General features: G+C 38.1%; 3 protein-coding genes and 3 non-coding genes across 6 annotated transcripts; 1 reads left to right on the top strand and 5 right to left on the bottom strand.

Moving 5' to 3' along the window:
- Positions 1-131: 131 nt before the first annotated feature.
- Positions 132-253, bottom strand: LOC135591868 (small nucleolar RNA SNORD14). Its single transcript, XR_010478636.1, has one exon. It is a non-coding gene; the product is annotated as a small nucleolar RNA SNORD14 (small nucleolar RNA).
- A 278-nt stretch (positions 254-531) lies between these two features.
- On the bottom strand, positions 532-652 carry LOC135591867 (small nucleolar RNA SNORD14). Its single transcript, XR_010478635.1, has one exon. It is a non-coding gene; the product is annotated as a small nucleolar RNA SNORD14 (small nucleolar RNA).
- Positions 653-782: 130 nt separating this feature from the next.
- LOC135591869 (small nucleolar RNA SNORD14) lies at positions 783-904 on the bottom strand. Its single transcript, XR_010478637.1, has one exon. It is a non-coding gene; the product is annotated as a small nucleolar RNA SNORD14 (small nucleolar RNA).
- Positions 905-6,051: 5,147 nt separating this feature from the next.
- Positions 6,052-8,498, top strand: LOC135588302 (homeobox-leucine zipper protein HOX16-like). The gene is made up of 4 exons (XM_065080364.1): positions 6,052-6,696; positions 6,798-6,940; positions 7,307-7,546; positions 7,909-8,498. Exons 1-4 carry the CDS (start codon positions 6,603-6,605, stop codon positions 8,293-8,295), a joined length of 864 nt encoding a protein of 287 aa, XP_064936436.1. The 5' UTR covers positions 6,052-6,602; the 3' UTR covers positions 8,296-8,498.
- Positions 8,499-10,871: 2,373 nt separating this feature from the next.
- On the bottom strand, positions 10,872-13,858 carry LOC103996231 (probable inactive receptor kinase At2g26730). The gene is made up of 2 exons (XM_009417099.3): positions 12,282-13,858; positions 10,872-11,577 (listed from the first exon to the last, which is right to left on the bottom strand). Exons 1-2 carry the CDS (start codon positions 13,549-13,551, stop codon positions 11,033-11,035), a joined length of 1,815 nt encoding a protein of 604 aa, XP_009415374.2. The 5' UTR covers positions 13,552-13,858; the 3' UTR covers positions 10,872-11,032.
- Positions 13,859-14,931: 1,073 nt separating this feature from the next.
- LOC103996232 (uncharacterized) lies at positions 14,932-19,645 on the bottom strand. Its single transcript, XM_009417100.3, has 2 exons — positions 18,630-19,645; positions 14,932-15,499 (listed from the first exon to the last, which is right to left on the bottom strand). Exons 1-2 carry the CDS (start codon positions 19,084-19,086, stop codon positions 15,450-15,452), a joined length of 507 nt encoding a protein of 168 aa, XP_009415375.1. The 5' UTR covers positions 19,087-19,645; the 3' UTR covers positions 14,932-15,449.
- Between the last annotated feature and the right edge of the window lie 3,920 nt (positions 19,646-23,565).

The raw sequence follows: 23,565 nt of genomic DNA, 5'->3' as shown, positions 1-23,565 counted from the left end.
GTCCCACCATAGGGTTCTTTGCGTTTTACCATAAAATTTCACATGAATTACATGAATGAAATGTACTTTGACGCCAAAATCAAACCAACGACAAAAACCAAAGACCAAATCAACAATGAGATCGAGCTGATGGCCTCAGACATCCAAGGAAGAACTGAGCAGCATAAACTCTCAAGCCTGGAGAGGCGAAAGCTCTTAGGCGGCCACTGCGAATGTTTTGAGAAACAAGCCTTACTATCTGTCATCATTGGCAATTAGCTCTTTATGAATTGTAAAAGACAAAATATTCCAACTTTGATTTTTCAATGTAACGACTTCGAGCACCAAAGCTGGATGAATTGGGCAACACAAAATCTAAAGCGCGAGGGCAAAAGGCTGACCTTTTTCATTTTTACGGTGAATCTTTCTGTCGGCAAGAAAAAAAAAACTCCAAACTTGGACGCTTTCAAGTGCTAAGAACCATATTTCTTTCAAAAACGAACGCGGCGAAGTCAGTTAAAATACCCAGGAATTGGATTAATGGTGAAGAACGATCTCAGACATCCAAGGAAGAATTAAGCAGCACAAGCTCTCAAGCCTGGCAAGGCGAAAGCTCTCAGGCGGCCACTGCGAATGTTTTGAGAAACAAGCCTTGAATTTGTCATCATCGATACAAACCAAAACATTTCACCAAGAACAACAAAGAGATACGATTCTGAAGCTCTCAAAAGACTCATAACTACTTTTTATCGCAATAGAAACGAAAAAGTAAGGATTAAAAGATCCGAATAGATTTGGGGATCGATCTCAGACATCCAAGGAAGAGTCGAGCAGCACAAGCTCTCAAGCCCGGCGAGGCGAAAGCTCTCAGGCGGCCACTGCGAATGTCTTGAGAAACAAGCCTTTAGATTTATCATCATCGACGATCCCAAAACATAAAACTCCGTCAAGAAATATATGAACGACTAGCAAACAAAAGAACATCGGTCGAAGAAGAAAACATCGTGACATTATCACGCAAAGGGGGCATCGATTGAAGAAGACACGGCTGAGGGATCATCCGCTCGACGAGACGAGGACGAAAAAGGGGAGACTAGGGTTTTGCGGCGGCCCCCGGAAGAAGAAGCGATAGGGTTTCTGTCGCTGTATGCGATGGCCTAGGCACCTTGTTAGAATATATAGAGCGCTGCCCATAGTGGGCTCTATGTGGGCTCGGCATGTTGGGCTTCTATCTTAAAGCGCATGAACTCAATTTTGGTCTTCATAAAAATGGGCTTCAAATGACGGGTCGGATCTGTTAAATCTATTCGATCCGCTTAAACCACCCTTTCATACTTCTTAAACCATTTGATATAGATTGTTTGTTAAAATTAAATGTTATAAACATTTTAATTGATTTTCTTTTCCGAATATTAACATATTATTTATTGGCTTTTCTCGAGAAGTTCTCATTTTTTTCATATTTTTATCGTAATCTATAAAATGTAAGGGAAGTAATATCTATGGGGAACACCCTATGGATTTTTTACAGTATTTTTGAATAGGTTATTTTTTCTTATTAATCTCTCATGGCTGTCTGATATATCTATGAGAAATCCTTCCTACTGTAGCTGGACGTGAAGCCTGTGAGCTGAATGGCTCCCATTGGCGCCAGTAGAACAGTAGCAGAGTAATTTGTTGTGTTCATAGGTCTCTTAGAACTCGAGGAGAAAGCATGAATTTAATGGATCCAATCATGTTTGTAGACAAGCAATCCATGTCACATTACTATTCCCACCTTGAACTCGTAAAGTTAGAATTGGGAAGAAGGATTGAAAGGAACACGCACTTCGATCACTACCTTCATCCCTTCGTAGCTAAGCAAATAAAAGAGAGAAAGGGTTCATGTCTGCACACTTTCTTTTGACAATAGAAAAGCTAGAAAGACAAGAAAAGATGGGAGCCAAGAAGAGTTCCAACTCTCCATCTCTTCACTGAACGATGATTGGAGATTAGGGCGGCTTAATGAAGTGGATGTCGCAATTCCGATCGATTTCGCCCTCACAATTCCAAAGAAAAAACACTGTTAATTTTTGATAAATCTATATATGTACAGTCTGTAGTTAGATGAATTATTAGCATCATTGGTGTGAGAAAAGATAAAGAGAGAGCTAACAAGATTTTACTAAAGACCAAAAATTTAATCCTAAATGTGTTTAATTTAACTAAAGATAATGTTTTGTATAGAGCTCAGTGATGTCAAAACATCCCTGAGACTGTCAGACATATGCACAATACTAATAGTCCTCACCTATGAAAGGAGGAGGAGGCCTTTGGTAATCATGTAAGGGTCATCTGCCTTTTCAGGCCTAAATAGGACAAGCATCTAAACTAGCAAAAGAAGGTCCAACTTTGTGTTCTCAAGGTTAATGGATAAAAAAAGTACAAAAGAATCTAAGAATAGTCCAACTAATATAGAACAATAGATAGAAGAGACAACACAAAAACAATAATATTCTTTTTCTTGGTTCATCCAGATTTCATCCCAAGCAAGTATTTTTTCTATGAACTGTCTTATAAAGAGGTTAGCTAGCTTAGCTAATAAAGATCTACTAACTATGTTTTAGGATCATATTCCATCTTTACCATTTATCATCAGAAAAAAAACAAGGCTCTTCAAAGCAACCAAGTTTTTTTTTTTTTACTGTTCATCTGGAACACTACACATCTTTTACTTGGATTTGGATATGGAAGCAGCTTATATTCCAATCTCAGCAACTCTGCTTTGAGCATTACCACAGTTTACCTATTTCTTAGTGCCAAGCACATAGGAGCCAAATAAGATGTGCCAAATAGAAGCTCACTAAGTGGTGCCATTAAATATAACTTCATCAGCATCACACATCAATGGTGTCCTGAAATAGGAGAATTGCTGATGATGAGGAGGCAGTGCATAGTAGCTGGTGATGCCAAGGGAAATATAGAACATGTATCAATTGGTTTGGCTCACTGGTTAGCTGCTGTCCAACATAAAACCAATCAACATAGTATGATCGACCACATAATTGTGGGTCAGAAACTAAGGTTGCAACATATTATTCAGAAGTCAAATGTCCAGGCATTGTTGATGGTAACAACAACAAGGTGGCTCCTCCCAATCGGAACAAGTTGATGTGTAGGCAGGCATCTTATTCCATGACACCATGATGGTGAGGGACATGCTCCAAACTACAGGAAACAACAGTGACAAGAAATGAAAACAGAACAACTCTCTTTAGCTTCCTAGATTCCATTTGCAACTCATCTGAACCCTGGAGTTGATGAGACTTGTAAACATCATGGAAAGCCTTGGTGGTGGGAGTGCAGACCCATGCAACATTGTTTCTTTTTCTTTTCTAAAAGATCAAAATTATTTCATTTCAATAGTATAATACATTTCATGTCTTGCTCATTAAAGCAAAAAATATTTATAAGTTTGGAGATGAGTTATTTCTCCATATCTCAATAGTTTTAGTTTTTTTTTCTTTTCACAAACGTAAGCAACAAATGAACACTTCTATTTTCCTCCTTCCAAACATAAGAAATTTTATGGTTCTTGGAATTATATTAAAAAATAGAAATATTCTTAACACTATAAATAAGAAACCATGTTTTTTTTTTTTTACATTGTTCCATGTTATAAAAGGGTGTACCTAATGTACAAAATTCTTAGAAATACAATATATATATATATATATATATATATATATATATATATATATATAGTTTTACCTCTAAATATATATAAGTTATTCTATGACACAAATCCTGATTTAAGAAGGATTAATATATATAGTCTTACCTCTAAATATAGAGAATATATTTATCTATTTAAATATTATATATATATATATATATTCTTACAAAAATATAAATTATATATGTGCATCCCTTTAAGTATTTAAAAATTTCATAAATGTCACTCACATTAAAATCCATTCAATAAACTATTACTGATTAGTTATCATTAAATGTAGAAATATTAAAGCTTATATACCTAAATACCTTATATTCATGTTTCCCAATATTTTGAAAACAAATATTAATGTCAATTTGAATCTCAATGTCATTATGTTGACAATCTACTGACGAAGGTCAACTACAATAGTATATTTATAAGTTTTTGAGCTTGGTAGGGATACATATCTTAACCTATTATGAGGGATAAATATGATGTATACACATATAACTTACCAATTAGAAACTTGATGGATTATGCGCTGCTTTAGTAGAGCTATTCAATTCTTCTTCTTCTTCTTTTATGTGGCTTGTCCACCATCATTTTGCTTTCAAAGTCCACTGTAGGAAAAGAGAAGGTTTAGTATTCGGTGGGACATGGTGGGTGACGACGACTGTTCCGCTGAGTCCACACGGAATGGCCGCGGAGGAGACACCATCTGAATCTTTTTCTTTTTAGTCGTCGACGGAAATTGACATATTCCAGAATGTGGAATTTGTGATGGAAGTCGATTTATATTCTGAAAGCATGTGATGTGGATAGGATGAGTTGCATTATGTCGCAGGGATGCAGTGATTTGATTCGATAGTGATAACAAATATGTGATGCCTGATAGAAATAAAATAGAAAGAAGAAGATTGCAACATGACTTTGCAATGTAATATCTCATCATATAGTAGTTAGAGAGATCTGACTGAGGTCGTTATTACGGAAGATTTTTGATTATTATCAATGCCAATGTGACTTTACAAATATGTGAAAGTATCAGAGTAATTCATTATTGTATAGTCGATACATTCCAAATTCTTATTTATATAGTTTTAATATAATGAAAGAATTATTTAGTAAAAGATGGTAACTTAATTATGAATGCTTGTTAGCAAGTTTGGTCTTTGAATAATTAGGATGCGTAGAGTTATTAAGATAATAAAAACAGATATATATTTTCACCCATTGAACAATTATATATGTTTCTGTAGAGGAAAAAAAAAAAAAGAGAGAAAGGATCATTTAATATTATATGAATGTGTGGACAGAGGAATGATAACAAAAATATCCATATTGTTACTCTCAGATAATTGAAAGCCTTACAGAGGTCCTTTAGTTGTATTAGGGATGAATTTTATAAAAAAAATAAAAAAAAATTAAATTATACCCATCAATTTTATTTTTTAATACGTTTAATAGTAAATCTTTTTACCCTCACTTAATTAATAAAGATGGATAATGATAATAGTATTTTTCATCAATTATTTTTTTATTACTTACATGATTATAGAGCAGCAGGGACATATAAAACACTCTCTATCCTCATTCCCATAATCATACTCATCTATTAATATATAGATCAAAATATTAAGCTCAAATATTAGGTGATCCATGCACCCATCTACTTTAAATCAAGTTAGATTGAATGTTAGTTGAGTTGATTATGAGTTATTTGATTCAATCAAACTACATGATATAGTATTAATAAATATTATTATGATATACAAATTTTATAAATATTATTAGTATATACTTTTTATATATAATTTTTAATATTATTAATAAATTTTAATAATAATTTTTTAATTTTAAAAAAAATAATTGAGATAATACGAAGAACGCATAATTCTCCGTCCCCAAATGGGATTTCCATCTCCCGTCCGAAACGTGAAATGGAATGAGAGCTAGAGATACGACAGGACGGGGAGGCACTGCCCGTCCCACCCCCATCCCGTTAGCATCCCTCCTATTCGGTCTCCATTCTCCCATCCTGAATACCGTATCCGCTCCTACTCCACCCCATTAGCGATGGATTTGTTATCCAGCCGGAACAAGCGCCGTATTCCCAATCCAACCTCACCTTCGTGAATCCTACTTTCGTATCCGTGAATACCGTATCCCCGTTCTAATCCTCTCCCCTATCGTTACCCTTCTCCCAAGGCCGTTATCCAGCCGTAAGCCGTATTCTCCTATGCACCCTCCCAATATTGAATCCGGTATCCCTTCTTTAATCCCCTCACTAAAATATGACACCCACAGACCTCGAAGGGCAAATTCGTCCGACTGTTCGATGTTTCCCGCTATAAATCTCCACCCCTTCGCTGCTCCAATTTTAGCCGGAAAGCCCCCACGAATTATGTACTGAAAAATAAATTAACAAAAACCCCCCCGGAGAATAAAACTCTTCTCCTCCAAGCCCTCATATCGCCGGAATCTCGAGTTCCGGCGGCGAAATCCCACCCTAAATTTACCTCTCCCCGGCGTCCCCTCGACTTGACCGCGCACTGAGGCGGTCTCCGGCAGGCTCTCCCGGGTGGTGGTAGTGACGTTTCTTCTCGTTGCTGTTTACGTCAACCGAGACTTCCGGAAACCCCAAGCTGGATGATGGGGTTCTCCCTCTTCCCGATGAAGACGTCGACGCGCCTCCTCTGGAGCACCAGCTTCTTCCGCCATAAGACCATCTCCATCCTTGCCTTCTTCTTCTTCCTCTTCTTCTTCTTCTAATCCGATCTATAGATCCCCTTCCATCGATCCCGACCGATCGAGATCCCAGGGAGAGGAGTACATACATACGTACACCTAGAAGCGAGTACATAGAGAGAGACGTACCTGCGAACCCAGATCAGACCGTCAATCGACTCCGATCTAAGACCAGGGGATGGATTCTGGCCGTCTGATCTTTGACTCGGCTTCCTCTTCGTCCTCCCGCGGCCCCCTGCTCCTCTGGGGCAGCGGAAATCCCGTCCTTCGAGGTACTAATCGCTACAGCTTTTTTACTTGATTTGGGTTTGAATTCGGTTTTTTGTGGGCAAGAGCACGGATCGTGATGGATGTTTTATGTTGGGAAATAAAGCGGTGAGTCCGGTGGTGGTTGGGGTGGCCGAGAAGGGCGGCGCAAGCAAGCGGCGGCCGTTCTTCACGTCGCCGGATGAGGTTTATGAGGAGTACTACGAGGAGCAGCTGCCGGAGAAGAAGCGCCGTCTCACCTCCGAGCAGGTAATTCGCTTTTTTACAGCCAACTCCTATCCGCAAGCCTATCTATAACGATGTTATCGACCTCCCTTGCGATCGGAAGCTTTGTCGGTGTCTCCCACTTGGTCCCGCAAAAGTTCCAAGAGATTAGGTAGTGTTCCTCGACGGGTTCGTTAAGTAGTGGCGTTATTTCTCCCTCTTTTCATTATTGTGGGATAAAATTATTTGCCGAGTGAAAATGGATGGAAAAGAATTAGACAATTTTACTACTATTATGCAATTAATACATCTCAATTTTGAATAGTCTTATGAAAATTATTTTTTTCAATAAAAAATTCGATAAAGTTATTTTGGATAGGGAATAACAATATGTTTTGGTGTGAAAAAAAGGTCCACTTGCTGGAGCGGAGCTTCAAGGAGGAGAACAAGTTGGAGCCAGAGAGGAAGAGCGAGCTGGCTCAGATGCTAGGGTTGCAACCCAGGCAGGTGGCGATCTGGTTCCAGAACCGGCGTGCCCGATGGAAGAACAAGCAGCTGGAGCGCGACTTCGATCAGCTCAAATCCTCCTACGATGCGCTCCTCTTCGACCACGATGCCCTCCTCAAGGACAACCACCGCTTGCGATCGCAGGTGACCTCTTCTCTCTGCCCCTCCCCCTCCCCCTCCCATCACCTTCCGACCTAAAGATTCATGTTTGATCTAAGTTTGTTAGACCGATGCTATGTCAGCGTGATTTGTGATTCAGGAAAAGTGAAAATTGATATTCCGAGGTTAAATCGTCTTCATGTTCTCCAAAGGTTTAAAATTGTGAGAATATTTTAATTATTTGGAGTCATCTTTAATTCAATTGTGAGAATGTTATTCTTTTTTATTCTCCTTATGTTGATTCCACTCGTTAATGATCCGAATAACTTATTTAGTTAGCTGAATTAGTAATTAAAATTTGGTTGAAGGTATTCATCAGAGTTTTGAGTAGTCTAATTGTGTTGCAGCTGAGCACACTGGCTGAAAAGCTAGAAGAAGCAAACGAGCAAGGAGCATCAGGCGTCACCGTGCTGACGGTGGACGATCAGGCGGCGTCAACCGCGGATCTGACGGTCCTGAACATCCAGCAGAAGAAGGTGGAGGACATGCTGAGCCCCGGGAGTGGAGGAAGCGCGGTGGTCGAAGCGGAGGGCGGGCATCATCTTGTGGAGAGCAGCCGGGAGTCTTACCTCCCGGAGAACTACCACCGTGTGGAGCTGGTCGACGTCGTCGGAATCCATTCCGAGGACGACATGAGTGACGAGGGTTGCAGCTACTACCCCGATGGCATGTTTACGGAGCACCACCAGCAGGAGGAGGTGGAAGCTCAACTGGATTGGTGTATCTGGAACTAGGTACATGGATGAGATAGCCTGGCTGCTGCATGCATGCATGCATGCTGCCGCTGCTGTTTGAATGTTACTAGTCGAACATTGTTGGATGTGTACTACCTGTATGATGAGATGTTTTTGGATCATAAGAATATGTACTTAAGAGGAAAAAGGCTATGCATGTTTGGGTTTATTATCCTAGTAAGTAATGAACTCTGCTTGCTTCACTGGTCTGATGTTCCACATGAAGGGTTGGTTGGAAAATCTTCTATTTAAGGATAGTCATGTTCTTTGATTCAGCTCCTCTTTTAAATTTTGGATTTCTTCTGCTGTTAATTGTATTTTTTTTTATATATGGTACAGTGCCATGCAAGATATGTACCCCTTTCTATATATGCATTAAAATCTTACTCATATGTGGATAATGGTGATTAGATCCAAAAAGCAACCAAGTAATGCCCTGTTCTCTTCCTGTAGATCATTTTATGTTCATTTACTCTGTATTTGCTCACTCATGCTCCCTAGAAAAACAATAATGGGACTGCTGATGATTGAAGTTTTGTTTTGTATGGTGCTTATAGATGCATTGTTTTACTTGGATACAGAGAGGCTAGCTATTGTAGGTGGGCTCAAGCAGCCAATCAATCAGTTCCCCCACTTTTCAGCTCCAGAAATGACATTTGTAGATCCACCTTTTGGCTAATAAGTTGGATCTTTGATTTCTCCCTTTAATGATGTTGACATGGATTATTAGGGTTTAGCTGGGGCTACACTGCCATGCAAATTTTACACCTGCTATTATATTAAATTCATAAGGATTTCAAAAGTCCTCTTCTTTGAAAACCTGTACTCCCAGTTTGTGCTTGATAGCAAAACTTGTTCTAAGAAATCTTCTTCATTTATTATCATTTTATTCTAATTTATGCTTGGCATTAGACCCTTTTTCTTTTACTCTTCAAGTTTCAACACTACTGGAAAAGCAGTTTTGATCCTGCTGGTAATGAATTGGTGGGTGGAGTATATGTAGTCAATGTAATTGCTCCAACTGAAGCATGAACTGGGTGATCAGTCTCTATATTACTTTGGACACAGACTACCCTATTGCAGGCTGACTCAAGTTTCCAACAAGTGTCAGTTCCCACTTTAGAACTCAAGAAATAGCACATTGATTGGCTCTTGTTTGGGTGACGCTGCTTCTCCTTTTGATTCTTCCCTTTACTGATGTTGACATTGACCATATTTTATCTTATTCTGCTGTCTTGGTCATCATAGTTGTTCTTTTTATTTGTGCCAATCAGTGGTTTTGCTTTGGACTCTCTCTCTCTCTCTCTTTCTCTCATGATTTTTTTTTAACATCGCCTGCTGATATGGTGCCAACTCCACTACATACTTGATTTTGAGTGGTGAATTGTCCTTTAAGATGCTATTGAGCCATAGAATTCATAGTTGGAGCCACCAACTTTTAAAAGGCAGGAAGACTAGAGAAACTGTGGCTCAGCTTCTGTGCCAGACATCATGCTTTCTGTCTCATACGTGCATGATTGCATCCATCCAATCTCCTTGGCTTTCCCCAAAGATGATATCCAACACAACTGTTGTGTAGTCCACTGTCTGTCCTGTCCATTGAAGATAAGTTATATATTAGCAAGGGGAAACAGAGTGTGCTTCCTCTTGTTGTTTTGGGATTATTATAACTCATTATACATACTTGGGGCCATGGAAGGATAAGTGAAAATGAATTGGACAAATTGTATCCAGTTAGCAGCCATGAATTGTGAAAGATAGCAGCTTGCATATTAACAACACTAGATGTTTCAATTGCTTGATTTACCATTCAAATAAGTCTGACTTCTACAGATCAGGCTTTGCCCTATTGATTGATCCCTTTCCTCATCAATCCTTGTGGAGATGAACACATGCCATTGAAACAATTCTCTTGGTATATTCTCCCAGAAAGAAAAGAAAGATTTTTCTAGATTGATCTTGGGTGTGGAACCTCATGTGTTTATAGAAGAATAAAGGAATCACTTTTTAAGTGGTGGTTTAATGCTTTTCACATTCAGGCTTCATTTCCATGGTTGTGACTTGGGAGAATATTTAGTGATTATTCTTCTGCAGTGGATCAAATCTTCTGTATTCCCATAAACTCTATGGCTCTCATCCATTTCCGAATAAGAGACATACACACCCATATATTTCACATGGAATCCACTACAAACTTATTGTAAAGATCATTGGTAAATATCTTTATCTGTTATTATGGATGTGAACATTTGTGACAACATCAACAATGCAGCTTGGAGGCATTTGTTGCTGCTGTTTCAACTCAAGAACTGGTCACTCATAATAAGTATTTTTTTTTATTCTGGAAAAACATTTATATAAGCTCACAAAGAAGTACTTATAAGTTAAAGATGAATTATAATTCAATATTCTTTTGAGAGTCAAATCAACAATAAAGCTACTCATGTATTAGGAGTGTTTTGTAACTCATATATCACTCAGATTAGCCAATATATAGATCAGATCACCAAAGGTTTAAACATCAATCAAATAACTAATTAAAGAATTCAATTTTCCAAATAAAATCGAGTGATAAATCATCCTTAATATAAGTGAACCAAAGAAACAATCCCAATCCAAATCTTTCAAGAAGCAAAGTCATGGAATAGCTTCCCAAGATCTGCACAGTTACAATCGCATGCATGCAATGAGGCTTAATTAAATATGTGAAAGGTTTCTACGTGCTTGTCTTGGCCTTTTAAGGCTCAGAGACCTCAGACCTCTCATCTTCCTCCTCTCGGACGGTGTTAACCATTGCTGCCACGTGATCCATGCTCGGCCGAGCAGCAGGGGAGGGATGAACGCACCTGAGCGCAACCTGCAGCAACTGCACCATTCCTCCCTCGCTGGCTCCACCCGAGACGAGCACCTCGTCGAACACCTCCACCGTCCACTCTTCCCTGACCACGGAGTTCACCCACCTCGCTAGCTCCGATGGCTCATTCCGGACCGGCTTCCCCGTCAGCAGCTCCAGGAGGATGATCCCGAAGGCATGCACGTCGGCAGCGGCGACGGCGGATCCGCCACCGGCCTTCTCGACACTGCGGCTGTCTGCTACCAGGCCGTACTCGCTGATGCATGGGTCCATGACGTTGGTCAACAAGATGTTGGAGGATTTGAGGTTCCCGTGGCCGATGCCCTCTACAAGAAGCTCCCTGTGCATGGCGGCCAAGCCCTCAGCTACTCCGGCGGCCACCCTCAGCCTGTAACTCCAGTCAAAAGCAACACAATCCAATTGCCCGCCTGAGAATGGGTAATATAGGTTAGGGAGAATGGAAACATCGACCACACATGAAAGGGAAAAATATTTAAACAAGGACTAAGGTATGTTAGAAAATATTTATGTATAGCAAAAAATTTAAAAATAAAAAAAATTAATATAAATATTAGAGCTTACTACTAAGAGTCTTGTTTTTACTATTCATAATTTTTAAATTTAATATCATAATATTTTATTATTTATGACTCAATTTAATTTTGATTATTTTTTTTTTTACGTCCGCTCATACACATATTGTCATTGCCTACCGAGTGTTTCCTATTATTGATCATCATCCTTTAACTTATGGGTATCACCTATTACTATCTCTTAGTTTATACTTTTGGCCCATCATAAATTGTCACCTCCTAGCTTAGTCCAATTGTCGACCACCATGAGTTGTTGTCCTAAACTTAAACTCCTTATCGTCAATCTATCGACCCTCTCAAAATCGCATCCTTACGGTTCATCCCACTTATCATCCCCTTAGGATTATCATTGGAGAAAGAGGATGAAAAAGAAAAATCGGAGATAAGAAAAGTAAAAAAGATATTTATGTTCAGATATGAAAAGATAATATTAAAATATTAAAAATTTTAAAATATGATTATAAACAGTAAAAAAAATATTGTAAATAGTAATCTTATTTATAGAATTGAATTATCAATCAGTTCATGTTCTTTCTTACCTTGGAGGAGACTCAAGAGGCTTCCATTCCGCTGGTACTCGTACACCACGAGTTTCTCCTGCGTCGAGCAATGAAACGCCACCGCGGGGAGCACGTTCGGGTGTCTAGCCATGTCCATCCTCTCCATCCTCCTCCGAAACTCCGCCGCTGAAGTGCCGCAGTCCCTGATCCTCTTCACGGCCAAACAAGTGCCATCGGCCATCGTCACTTTGTACAGGCTTCCATTCCTTCCTCTCCCTAGCGACTCCGCCGGAGCCTTCAACAAGTCGTCAAACTTCAAGTCTGTCATCGTCCCCGGTCTCTTCAGAACGATCAACGAGGATGTCGCCGTGGCGGAAGCTTCCGTTGAAGACCACGGGATCGAGCTCTTTCCGCTGCTGCCATCGGACGCAATCTTCTCGTCAGAAATCTTCCTGTGCTTAGTCGTCTTCTTCCCGTGGATCAACTTGTACGTGACGAAGAGGAACAGGACAAGACCGAGAGCGATGTAGCCCGAGAACATGATGGCCTTCTCGCGTGACAGCTTCAGTGATTTGTGATCCTCCTTTGATGGCGAAGGTGGACATGCAACAGGAAGTGGCTTCCCGCACAAACCGGGGTTGCCGATGAAGCTGGTTTGGTCCAACCGATCACCGCCCGGCGGAATGGGACCGGCGAACAGGTTATTGGAGACATTGAAGCGTCGGCGATCGAAGTTTCCGAACCGGAAACTAGGAATGGTTCCATGGAGGCGGTTATTCTGCGCCAGGAAGCCGACCAGGCCGGAGATCTTTGCCAGGTCCGGCAGCTCACCGGAGAAGTCGTTGTCGGAGACGTCGAGCACCTTGAGGTTTCCCAAGAGGGTGAGAGAGGGAGGCAGGCTTCCAGCGAGACTATTGCCTCCGAGGTACAGGTGCGTCAGCCGGCCACAGTCGGAGATCTCCGGGGGGATTTCTCCCCGAATGGCATTGTGGAGGAGACTCACCGCAGCCAGCGATGGCGCCTGACAGAGCCGGCCGGCGTCGATTGTTCCACGAAGTCCCACCTCCTCGAGCTTGATCTTGTACACAGAACTCGTCCTGTTGTTGCACGTCACGCCATTCCAGCCATCGGTGCATGGATCAGTCGCGGCACTCCAACCCAACTTTTCGATGATCCCGGTGTCGTTGCCCGAGAGCACCTGAAGGAAACCGACGAGCGAGAGCCTGACGGCGTACTCCTCGGAGTTGCCGGAGCAGATCAGGAGGAGGAGGAGAGACATCAGCCAGGAGAGGGTGCTGCTCCATTCCATGGGCAAGAGGGGAGGGAGTGAGGCTGCATGGTTAGGTTGGCGAGGAGATGATAAAGCTGGAGGGGAAGAGGAAGAGGAAGAGGTGGTGGTGGACAGTTGGAAGTTATTTTTAATGGATTGGTCTTGGAGGGAAGTGACAGAGAGAAAGTGTAGAAGGAACGAACGGGTTCAAGTGAAGTGGATGGTGCCATATGGGCTGAGTTCTCAATGAAGGCAAGAGAGAGTGAGATTTGAAAGACATGGAAGCCGGCAGGCTGAATCAGTCTTCTCGATCGAGATGTTGCTACAAAAAGAAACTGCAACTTGTTCTCAGTGACTATTTCTTCTTCTTCTGTTCCCCATTTCCAGTTGGATTGATGGCTGTAAACTTCAGCTTAGAAATAATATATGTGTTGTATAACAATAATAACAAGATCGTGTATGCTTCAATTATCTGAAATTTGCTGCATGAATTTGCCATCATTGAGATCATCAACACAGGAAATGAGTGCTGAGGAGTGAATTCCATGCAAAGAACAATGCAGGGACTCATCTCAAGATGAATCTGACTTCGTATAACAGGCTTTATTTGTACTGGGAAAGAAAGGTCGAGGAATGAGTGATGAGGACTACAGCAGGCCACATGTATCCCATGACTGGTGCTTGGGGCAATGGTAGGTAGAATGGAAGCTGTGTTGTGGGGATGAAGAATCTAATCAAGATTGCTGCCTCAGTACAAAAGAACACCTTTCTGAGCCTAAATTTCCACATCTATCATGTGAATTGGTCAAAGATTACGACAGTCACGGCACAAAATTAGGAGATGAGATCTGCTCCACCAACCTGACCAAATACAGCAAGCATTACAGTTCAAGGATAAATTTTTATTTAATGCAAGTTATTATATGGGGATCAATCTCAAATTGCATCTAATTTTTGAGAAACAGCCATGTAATTTCCCCTTTTTGAATTGTTTGAAATCTTAATAGAAAAACAATAATATCCAGTTCATCTTCATGGCAATTGGAAAATTATAACTTTCAGTGATGGTGTATATTTTGAGGAGACATTGGAGTGGCTAATATTACTGGACTTGATTTCAATATCCACACATCTTATGATCAGCTCTCAGAGGGAGTTCTTAAGAAGAAGCAGAATGACAAATTTGAAAGTTGGTGGAAAAGCTTTCTTTCATCTAAAGCATAGATAAAAGACAAAAAACATATCAATGGAATACTCTGCTCTTAGCACAGAGGAAAAAATATTGCAATTATCAACAGCAAACAAGTTGGACTGATTTATCAGCACTTTGCTTACAGTATAACTTTAATCTTCCGCTTCTAAATTTGACCATAAATCCAGCAGATATAATCATAGACCGACAAAGTCATTCCAAAGAAGTGGGCAAATCAATAACCATGCATAGAATGAAGAGATGAATCCTGCATTTAAGGCAAAGCCTGGTCTTCCTAGATCATACATAATAATATTTACAGAAAAATTGGCAAGGATGGATGGTTCCATATTTACAGCAGTATTTACATTATTTACACCCATATGTACATTAAGCAATGGTGGAAATCCCCGTCTGGATGCACAAGGGGATAAAGAATAAAACAATATTCCTAACTTCACTCATCCCCTTCAAAGAATCTGAACCTTCAGGATGTTGCAAAGCTCTGTTGCTAACTTTTCTAGTTGCCTCCTATCGGGTCTTAAGAAACAATTTGCTTCCATATATATCACAAGTGAATGGTGTCCAGCAGGAATTATATCAGACAAGCTGCCCCATTGCTCCATGATTGTGCTTCTTTGATGTGGAATTTTCCTCTTTTTTTAACCTATAGATTAAAAACAACTTATGGTCTACACAAGAATCATACTTTACAAGGCCAAGCTCTCAATTAGATTCCACAAAGTCAGTTGTCTTGAAGAGACGAAAGCCATTCCTCTATGTGCTTCTTTCCATCTGTAACAATCAAATTGAGAACACCATTAGAATAAGCATTTAATAACATGTAGCATCTTCAACATAAAATGACTTGTATGCATAAGAAACAATGAAAGGATTGAAATACATTACAGTGAAAAATCATAATCCAATAATTTGATCACAACAATAACACAAAAGGGCGAAATAAATAATCTCTCCAAAATCAAATTATTTCGATTTAAGAGTAAAATAGCTGTGATTCCCCTAGTGCCTGTAACAAGGCCACATGCATTTAAAACACCTAAATTTCCACTTAGAGACAAAAAATAAGTGTTCTGGAAAAAAAACAATAACATCGTACTAAATAGAAAAATAAAAATTATACATACTTCATAGATCAAAATGTTGAGCGCTTCAGTACCATAGAAGTACCAAGATCAGACTAAGATGAAAAGAAACTTTTTAAAGTTTATCTGGAAGTAGAAAGATGGCATTTGATTGCACCAGTCATACAGGTGAGCCCATAAAAGCTACAGATGCGATAGGAGGAAGACAAAGACCATAGTAAATTATGTTAAAAATAACCAAAAAAAAAAAAGGATGCAGTATCTTTATGATCATCAAAATATGTGGCCTTCCTGCAACATAATGGAGGGAAAGTACTTCTATAAGTGCATCGAAATAGTTAAGACAAAATGCGTGTCATCATTCATTATTATACTTGTGCTTAAACTATGCAGGGTGTTACAACTAAGAGAAGAAAAGGTAATAGAAAATGTTTATTGTCAATCTCATACAATATTATCATTGAAGTGAATACAGATGGGACTTCGAGTGCACAATTTTTTAAAAAAGACAAATGTATTATTGTAGTCATAGAATGTACTTGCCAAGGAAATACTTCTTAAAATCAAGGGCATTTAATATAAATGTCCTTAGATGAAGTTAGATCTTCCAATAAGGTCAATAATTCCAATCGAAAGATGGACCTGCCAGAGGCTAGAATGTAACCACAAACACAACTGCAATGCTGAAAACTGAATATCATAATTTGTAAAATAAAATATTTCTCCAATATGTGCAAAAGAATGTACACTCGCTCACAGGAGACACTAATGTTTCACGAGTGGACTAGTGCATATTTGAGTGGATTAATACCATTTATTTAGACTTATACCCTTCACAAAGACTTTAGATCTTACCTGCACTAGTTCTACTTCTACCATCATAGATAATCATATGCTTATCACGTCTATCACTTAATAAGGTAGAGACTATGATGAGACCATGTCTTTCCTTTCAGGGTTGTCACTTTGAGTTGCTGGCTTGTTTTCACTTAAATTTAGATTACCACCATGTATTTAATCTTATAATACCTTTCATAAAGACTTCACTTCAGATCTTCCCTGCACTAATGCTACAACCACGGATAAGCATATACTTATCATGTCTATCACTTATCATGATACCAAAAGGATAATGACCATGCTTAAGATTGCAAGCAATATCATATCAGCAAGACAAAAAAAGAAGGTTGAAAATCTTAAGAACATCTGTCATCTATGTACATATTTGGCTAAGTTATACATATTATATAATCATTAGTAATCAGATAATATTACAAAATTCTTGACAGTCAAGCAGAACTTGAAAAACTTCAAATCAATATTCACAAAATGAACTATTGCCCAAAGAAATACTCCTGTGTAGTTGTAATTTTCATCCATAAAAATATGACTCCTTCCTTTCCCCTAATAACTACACGGTGATGAAAGGCAAATAATGGCAGATTGTAGGTTTCAAACTAAAAGATGCACTTTCAAGAAAGGAAAGATTTTAACAGAACAACAGGTCAATTAGCTCTATGCAAGCAAAATATCTTTAAAAAAAGACAATTAAATATTCTCTTTCCATAAAATTAAAGAATTATATGAATACATATTGTAGAAACGCTGAAACTAATGTCTCAGAATCATAATATTTCCAACAGAATGGATAATTAAGCAGATGCAAATACAGAAACGATACACAACAAATCTAGTAACAAGTATGTAAGAAGATAAAAAGATAACAGCATGTCAACCATGATGGGCTAAGAATCAGTCATCCATTGATCATCTAGTATCCAATCCACCTCACAAGCACATTGTAAAGTGTCAAAAACATTCCTCTGGAAGAATATACTCAATTCCTAAAAGCTATTTAGTCTATAAAACTGATAATAAGCTTACTGGACAATATGAAAAAAAAAATCATCTTGGAAGAAAAATATAGCTCAGCGAGTCTGTTACAGGTTACCAGTTTCACAGCTCACCAGTCACCATATCGTTTCTTACATAAAGATCAGCAATAAATCAAAAATCTCATCAGATTCAAGCTTTCAGCATGTTATTAGCATTATGAAAATCGTAAAGATCAGACCAATGATATCAAATAATGTCAACTTAGTGAATGTAAGATAATGCATACCCCATGAAGCACGTGTAGTAAACAAGACATACACAGCGAGAACTTAAACCAACAAGGCATTTGATCAAAACAACCAAGCAAATGGAACATAAGCAAGGTACCTTCTTCAGTCCCTTATGTAGTTAAATCATTCAAATGCACATTACTCAGCAAGGCACAGCTATAAAAGCGAAATTAATTGCAATCTACGGCATGTTCAATAGAAGAATATTTGTGCGTATGCATATTTACTAACGCACATCAGCATATGCAACACTACACAAGGATAGAATTTAAAAGCAATATCATATTAAGCCTTTGTCAAGGCAACACATAACAATAGCAATCAGATTTTTACATTTCCAGAGTTTTAGTATACGCAAGAATTAAAATATATCAACAGTATCCTTCTGCAGCATCTTCTTGTCTTCTTATTTCCATGTAAATTTCAAGAGATCTCAGTGGCTACAGTTTGGCATTCAGAAGTCCATAATTTAAATAATATACTATGACAAACAAAATTTGAATATCGAGGAAATATGAAACTATCATTCAGTCTAACTATTTACAAAATCAAACTTAAATAGAACTATTATTACCTCTAGGAGAACAAATACAGCATGCAAGGGAAATAAAGGAAAGCTATGACAGCATGATTTAAGGAACACGTCGAACAAAAGGCTACATCTGCCGAAGAAGTCAAAAGTATTTATCTCACCAGAAAGATCATCACCCGTGCGATCAACCGCTCCCAAGGCATGAGATTTGGAGCTCTCCACATGTTCACTACGACCACGCGCATAACACGGGACCAAGACGGCGAAGCTGTCCTCCGACTCATTATTACTCCGAAAGTCGGGGGAAAGATGTTCCAGCCATCCGATGGACCAATCGGAATCGTCAGACTCCGACCCCGACATGCATCCACCGTCCGAGGGCACAACTTCGATATCATACTCCTTATCGAAACGCCGCTCTTGCCGGCTCTGCCACTTCTTCTTATTTTTTCTCGAATTTGTCCTTGTCCTCGGCTCATTTACGGGCGGAAATTTCAAGTAATCCGTCTCCTTAAATTCCGAAGGCGATTCGGGCGAGGAACTCAGGGATGAATTGGAGGATTCGTGATTCTTCTTACCCCAAATCCAGAAAGAGAAACGCGGAAAAGACATAGACATTTTTCTATCGGAAAAACCCTTCTCGGCAGAATCAAGCCACTAAATTTGCCCTCCGAAACGATTTCGACAAGCAAAGAATTACGAAGAAGACGCTTTGGAATCTGTCGAAAGAGTCATAAACAATCAAAACTCAGCTATCAAAAAACGAATTTTTCCCATGAACCGTTCAAAATCATATCTAGCGAAAAACGATATGTAAAATCCCAGTTTTCTTCCCAAAAACCATCAATCAAATCAGAATCTTCACGAACAACTCCGATCAAAACAAGCATAACAATGAATCTACAAAAGATCTTTCGGAATAGCGGAGGATCTCAAATCCCGTTGAAGAATTGTCAGCAAATTAATCTCTTTCGCGTAAAACTCGTAAAAATCGGGAAGAGATACGCCTCCAGAAGAAATTCAAATAACAAAGCAAGCTATTGCCTGCTGATTAGAATCCCAATCCCACAAGGAACTCAGAGCCCACGCGATGAACCGATCCAGTGGTCCTCGGGCCACCGGCGGGCGCGGGCGCGAGGCGGAGACGAGGGAGATTGGTGGAGGTACGAAGCAGTAGCGATTGAAACGGGGCGAGTCCCCGTCGCCGTCCGCTCATTTTAATCTGTCCGACAGCTGCTTCAGATGTCGCGATCGAGCGATCGACGGTTGAGATGCACGAACACTCAATCTAGACCGTCGATGAGCGGGCCCCTTCTCCCAGTTCGCACGGATCGCGAGACCATGAAACGGGTGCATGAGATCGTTTCCGATAGAGCAGCGCATATACGATCATATGCGACGTATTTTGAACCGTTCGAATTTTACAATCGACGGTGGATCTGTGGACGGTGGAAATGGTGGGACCCGGCAACCGAATATTAAGGGAAGGGAGGTATTCAAGTCCAATCATTGCGTATGTTTGCCGTGCATTGTATTGCCACGTCGGTTGCCTTACCCAATTTAATCCGAAAATAATAATAAGGCTAAATAGCATATTTGCCTCTTTTATATATATATATATATATATATATATATATATATATATATATATATAATAAGAGAATATTCTTCTACTGATCTAAAATGTCTATTTGGTATTGATTGGATCTTATATATCGTTTGCCCTCAATATTTTTCTCACATCAATTATTTATTTATTTATTTATTTGTCCTTGGAAGATGCATCAAACATGAAATGGTGCTTTGATCATATCAAATATTTTAAATATATATTTTTTTATTTTAATGGATGCATTTCGTTCAAAAAGGATACTTTGATCACATTAGATATTTTTTTGTTCTAAGCAACCATATCACATGCAAAGAGATGACTTATTTATGTTGGGTGATGTAAATGGCTTTTATATTAGATGAATATATGGCTTACGAAGGTGTCACTTTGGTCATACATGATGCCTTGGATGTTTTTATATTGGGTGGCTACATCATGCCGAAAGAAGACACCTTGGTCATGTCGGTACTCTTGATATTTTTCTCTTAAGTAAATGTGTTATATGTAAAGTGTTCTAAGCGAATATATTGCATGCGAAGATGATATTTTTCTTTTATTAGATATTATGGATATTTTCTATCTTGGACAAACACATCACATGTAAACACATTCATTAAGTAAGCACTTCAGATATATTTCATACTCGATGAATATATCATATACAAAATGCAAAAGGGATAATTTAGTCATATTATGTGCTTCAAATTTTTTTTTATCCTAAGAGAATATTATATTAGGTAGTTTATATATATATATATATATATATATATATATATATATATATATATATATATATATATATATATTTGTCTTAAGCAAACTCATTGTATACAAATAATACAAAGGGGACACCTTAATAGCATTAATTTTTTAAAATATTTCTTTTTTATTTTAAGTGGACACATCACAAACAAAGGTGATATTTTTGTTGTGTTAAATAATTTATATATTTTGTTTATCATGAATAGATGCATCGTATAGAAAGGGATAGTTACTAAGTCATACTTCATATGTGAATATACCTTTTTGTATATATGCTCTGAAAATTTATAAGTTAATTATTATCATAATGATAAGGGGATTTATTTATTTTGATAGGGTGACAAACTTTCAAATCCAATAAGAGGTGAACAAAATCCCTTTCAAGCAATCTAGTTTAACAACTCAAGTTCAATGAGCTGAGAATAAAAACATACATAGAGAGTCTCTACTTTCTATAATATCAATTTTGTAACCATCTATCTATTAATATATTTCAAAATTATTAAATTTTTTTAAATATATTGTAGTACTTATCACTTGGTTTTTTTACCTCTTATTTTCTAAACTTAGTTTTTTAAGATTGAATATAAAAATCATTAATGTAAAAGGATATTGAAGAAACATTGATGCTATTTAAAGTTTCTGCATTGATATTTCTTAAGTAAACTTTTGAGTTCTGTAGGAATATGTATTAAATTTAAACCACTTTGGAAGAATATATATATATATATATATATATATATATATATATATATATATATATATTACAAATTTTAAACTCAATCTGTTGAATTATTATTAGATTTTTTGTCGAAGAACATCAACAGGAGAGATATAATTGCTTTATTAAAATTTGCGATAGCAAGTATGCTATTCCCAAACTTTTGTAGGATGGCTATGTAAAAATCCCCAAAAAAAACTTCAGATCTATACTTCACCAACCTGTTTGTATCCACATGAGCAAGAGACAAGATTACTGTCCAAGAAGTCACCTCTCATTTAATCTCTCCTTTGGGTTTTGGGTTTGCACTTGAACTGCTTCACAATCCATTTTCTTTTTCTAGAATAGTGGTTAATGAATATTCTTATCTTTATCAGCTCATGATAGTGACCAAATTAAAAGATAAGGTCTAATCAGGATAAGGAATATACTACACTTTTAGATATAATAATTTCTCATCACTAAAAAGAATTTTGTTTATTTATTTATTTTGAAACTAAGATAAGCATAGTTTATTACAGACTTCTAAAGCTCTTCTACAGTCTTTTCAGCAACTTGATCTCTTTCATTTAGTGGCTAAGATCTTTTCATCTATAGCAGTGGTGACAATATGACAGTGACAAAAATAGAAAATGATAATACTAATAATGAGACACCATTTATCATCATTGTGAATGAATGAGGAGGTCCCATCCAATTTGCATCCTTTGTTTAATTTAAGCTTATTTAATTTTCTTTTGTTACTACATTGTTCATCAAGTGATTGATGTTGATTCATCTGCATCATTTCAGGACATAGTCAGCAAAAGTATAGCTTGTTTGTAAGTCCATGCAAACTTAATCCCAGATCTGGATCACAAAATAATAGAACTTGAATTGTGTGTCTCATTTCTTGCACATTGTCTGCTAAGAACAAGGACGGAAGATTATGTACATAATGATTGTTTTAAGTTTAACAAGAAAAAATTCATAATAATTCTTTTTTCCAGTCTTTATCCTCAGTCCATAGATTTCACGAGATGTGTTACATGAGAAAAATTTTAAGATTAATCTAATTTTAGGGAGAGGAATTTATATTCAGCTGGCAAGCTAGAGATCAAAAAGGAGTCTAAATTATGTTTCTGCTGCTCAATGAAAATATGAGTTGCTCTGATATGATTTTTCTATACCAGCCTTTCCTTCCTCTGAGTGCATTGAATGAATCAGTTTGCTTATGATGTGCAGTTTGCCATTCAGAAGACTTCAAACATGTAAAGCAGATGAACACAAGACTTCTCTTTTGGTTAGGTGCCTGCAACAGAGTGTGAGCCACCAAGCTACCACAAAGCTCCTTTCTGTGGATGCCTGCAGATTGCTACAAAGTTCTTCTAATCAGGTCTTCACTGCTTTACCAACTTAAAGCAAGATGTGTCTTCATCCACTAAGTGCAAGAGGTGTCATTGACCCACAAAGCACCTTCCATACCAGTTGCATGGGGAATTCAATCTCTCCTCCTATATGTCACCATCATTTAATGGAGACCACAAAGGAAAGCAAACACTTGACCCATCCATGGTATTATTTTTATGTTTGTGTCATTCTCCAAGTAAAGAACAGAAATTTTAGCCTACCGGACCTCTTTCACTTGGAATGCTGATTCATGTTTACCATTCAGATGTACAATCAGAATGCATAGCAACCGAAGATAATCATTCAAGCAGAACTGATCCCATCTGATGTCAACCCTATGAAATATGTATTTGCAATATGTTAATGGCCATTGACCTCTCTTAGCCAGAAAGAAATATGAGATTTGAAATGCTTATGTGGCAAATAGAAGGCATAAAGTTCAGTTGAGATTCCATTAAGCACTACTAGTTGTTTAATGAGAGAGGTCATCTTTATAATTTAATCATGATTATGCATTGTTCCTTTGTCATCTAGTTGCAATCCTACATATAAATTATTGGTATTTGGTTTATGCAATAATTGTCTGTCAAGATATAGACTGTTCTCTAAGAAA

This window comes from Musa acuminata, chromosome BXJ1-8 (genome assembly GCF_036884655.1).
Source record: "Musa acuminata AAA Group cultivar baxijiao chromosome BXJ1-8, Cavendish_Baxijiao_AAA, whole genome shotgun sequence".
Classification (NCBI taxonomy): Eukaryota; Viridiplantae; Streptophyta; class Magnoliopsida; order Zingiberales; family Musaceae; genus Musa; species Musa acuminata.
The sequence above is the reverse complement of the archived record's forward strand: the minus strand, read 5'-3'. Positions and strand labels throughout refer to the sequence as shown.

What these genes read in the sequence shown, in the direction of transcription:
- LOC103996231 (XM_009417099.3), bottom strand. Translation starts at nt 13,551, where the DNA reads ATGGAATGGAGCAGCACCCTCTCCTGGCTGATGTCTCTCCTCCTCCTC. An exon ending in CCTCTTGAGTCTCCTCCAAG is followed by an intron (nt 11,578 to 12,281) that starts GTAAGAAAGAAC and finishes ACCCATTCTCAG; the next exon opens with GCGGGCAATTGGATTGTGTT.
- LOC103996232 (XM_009417100.3), bottom strand. Translation starts at nt 19,086, where the DNA reads ATGTCTATGTCTTTTCCGCGTTTCTCTTTCTGGATTTGGGGTAAGAAG. An exon ending in CACGGGTGATGATCTTTCTG is followed by an intron (nt 15,500 to 18,629) that starts GTGAGATAAATA and finishes TGATTGTTACAG; the next exon opens with ATGGAAAGAAGCACATAGAG.
- LOC135588302 (XM_065080364.1), top strand. Translation starts at nt 6,603, where the DNA reads ATGGATTCTGGCCGTCTGATCTTTGACTCGGCTTCCTCTTCGTCCTCC. An exon ending in GCCGTCTCACCTCCGAGCAG is followed by an intron (nt 6,941 to 7,306) that starts GTAATTCGCTTT and finishes TGTGAAAAAAAG; the next exon opens with GTCCACTTGCTGGAGCGGAG. An exon ending in ACCACCGCTTGCGATCGCAG is followed by an intron (nt 7,547 to 7,908) that starts GTGACCTCTTCT and finishes ATTGTGTTGCAG; the next exon opens with CTGAGCACACTGGCTGAAAA.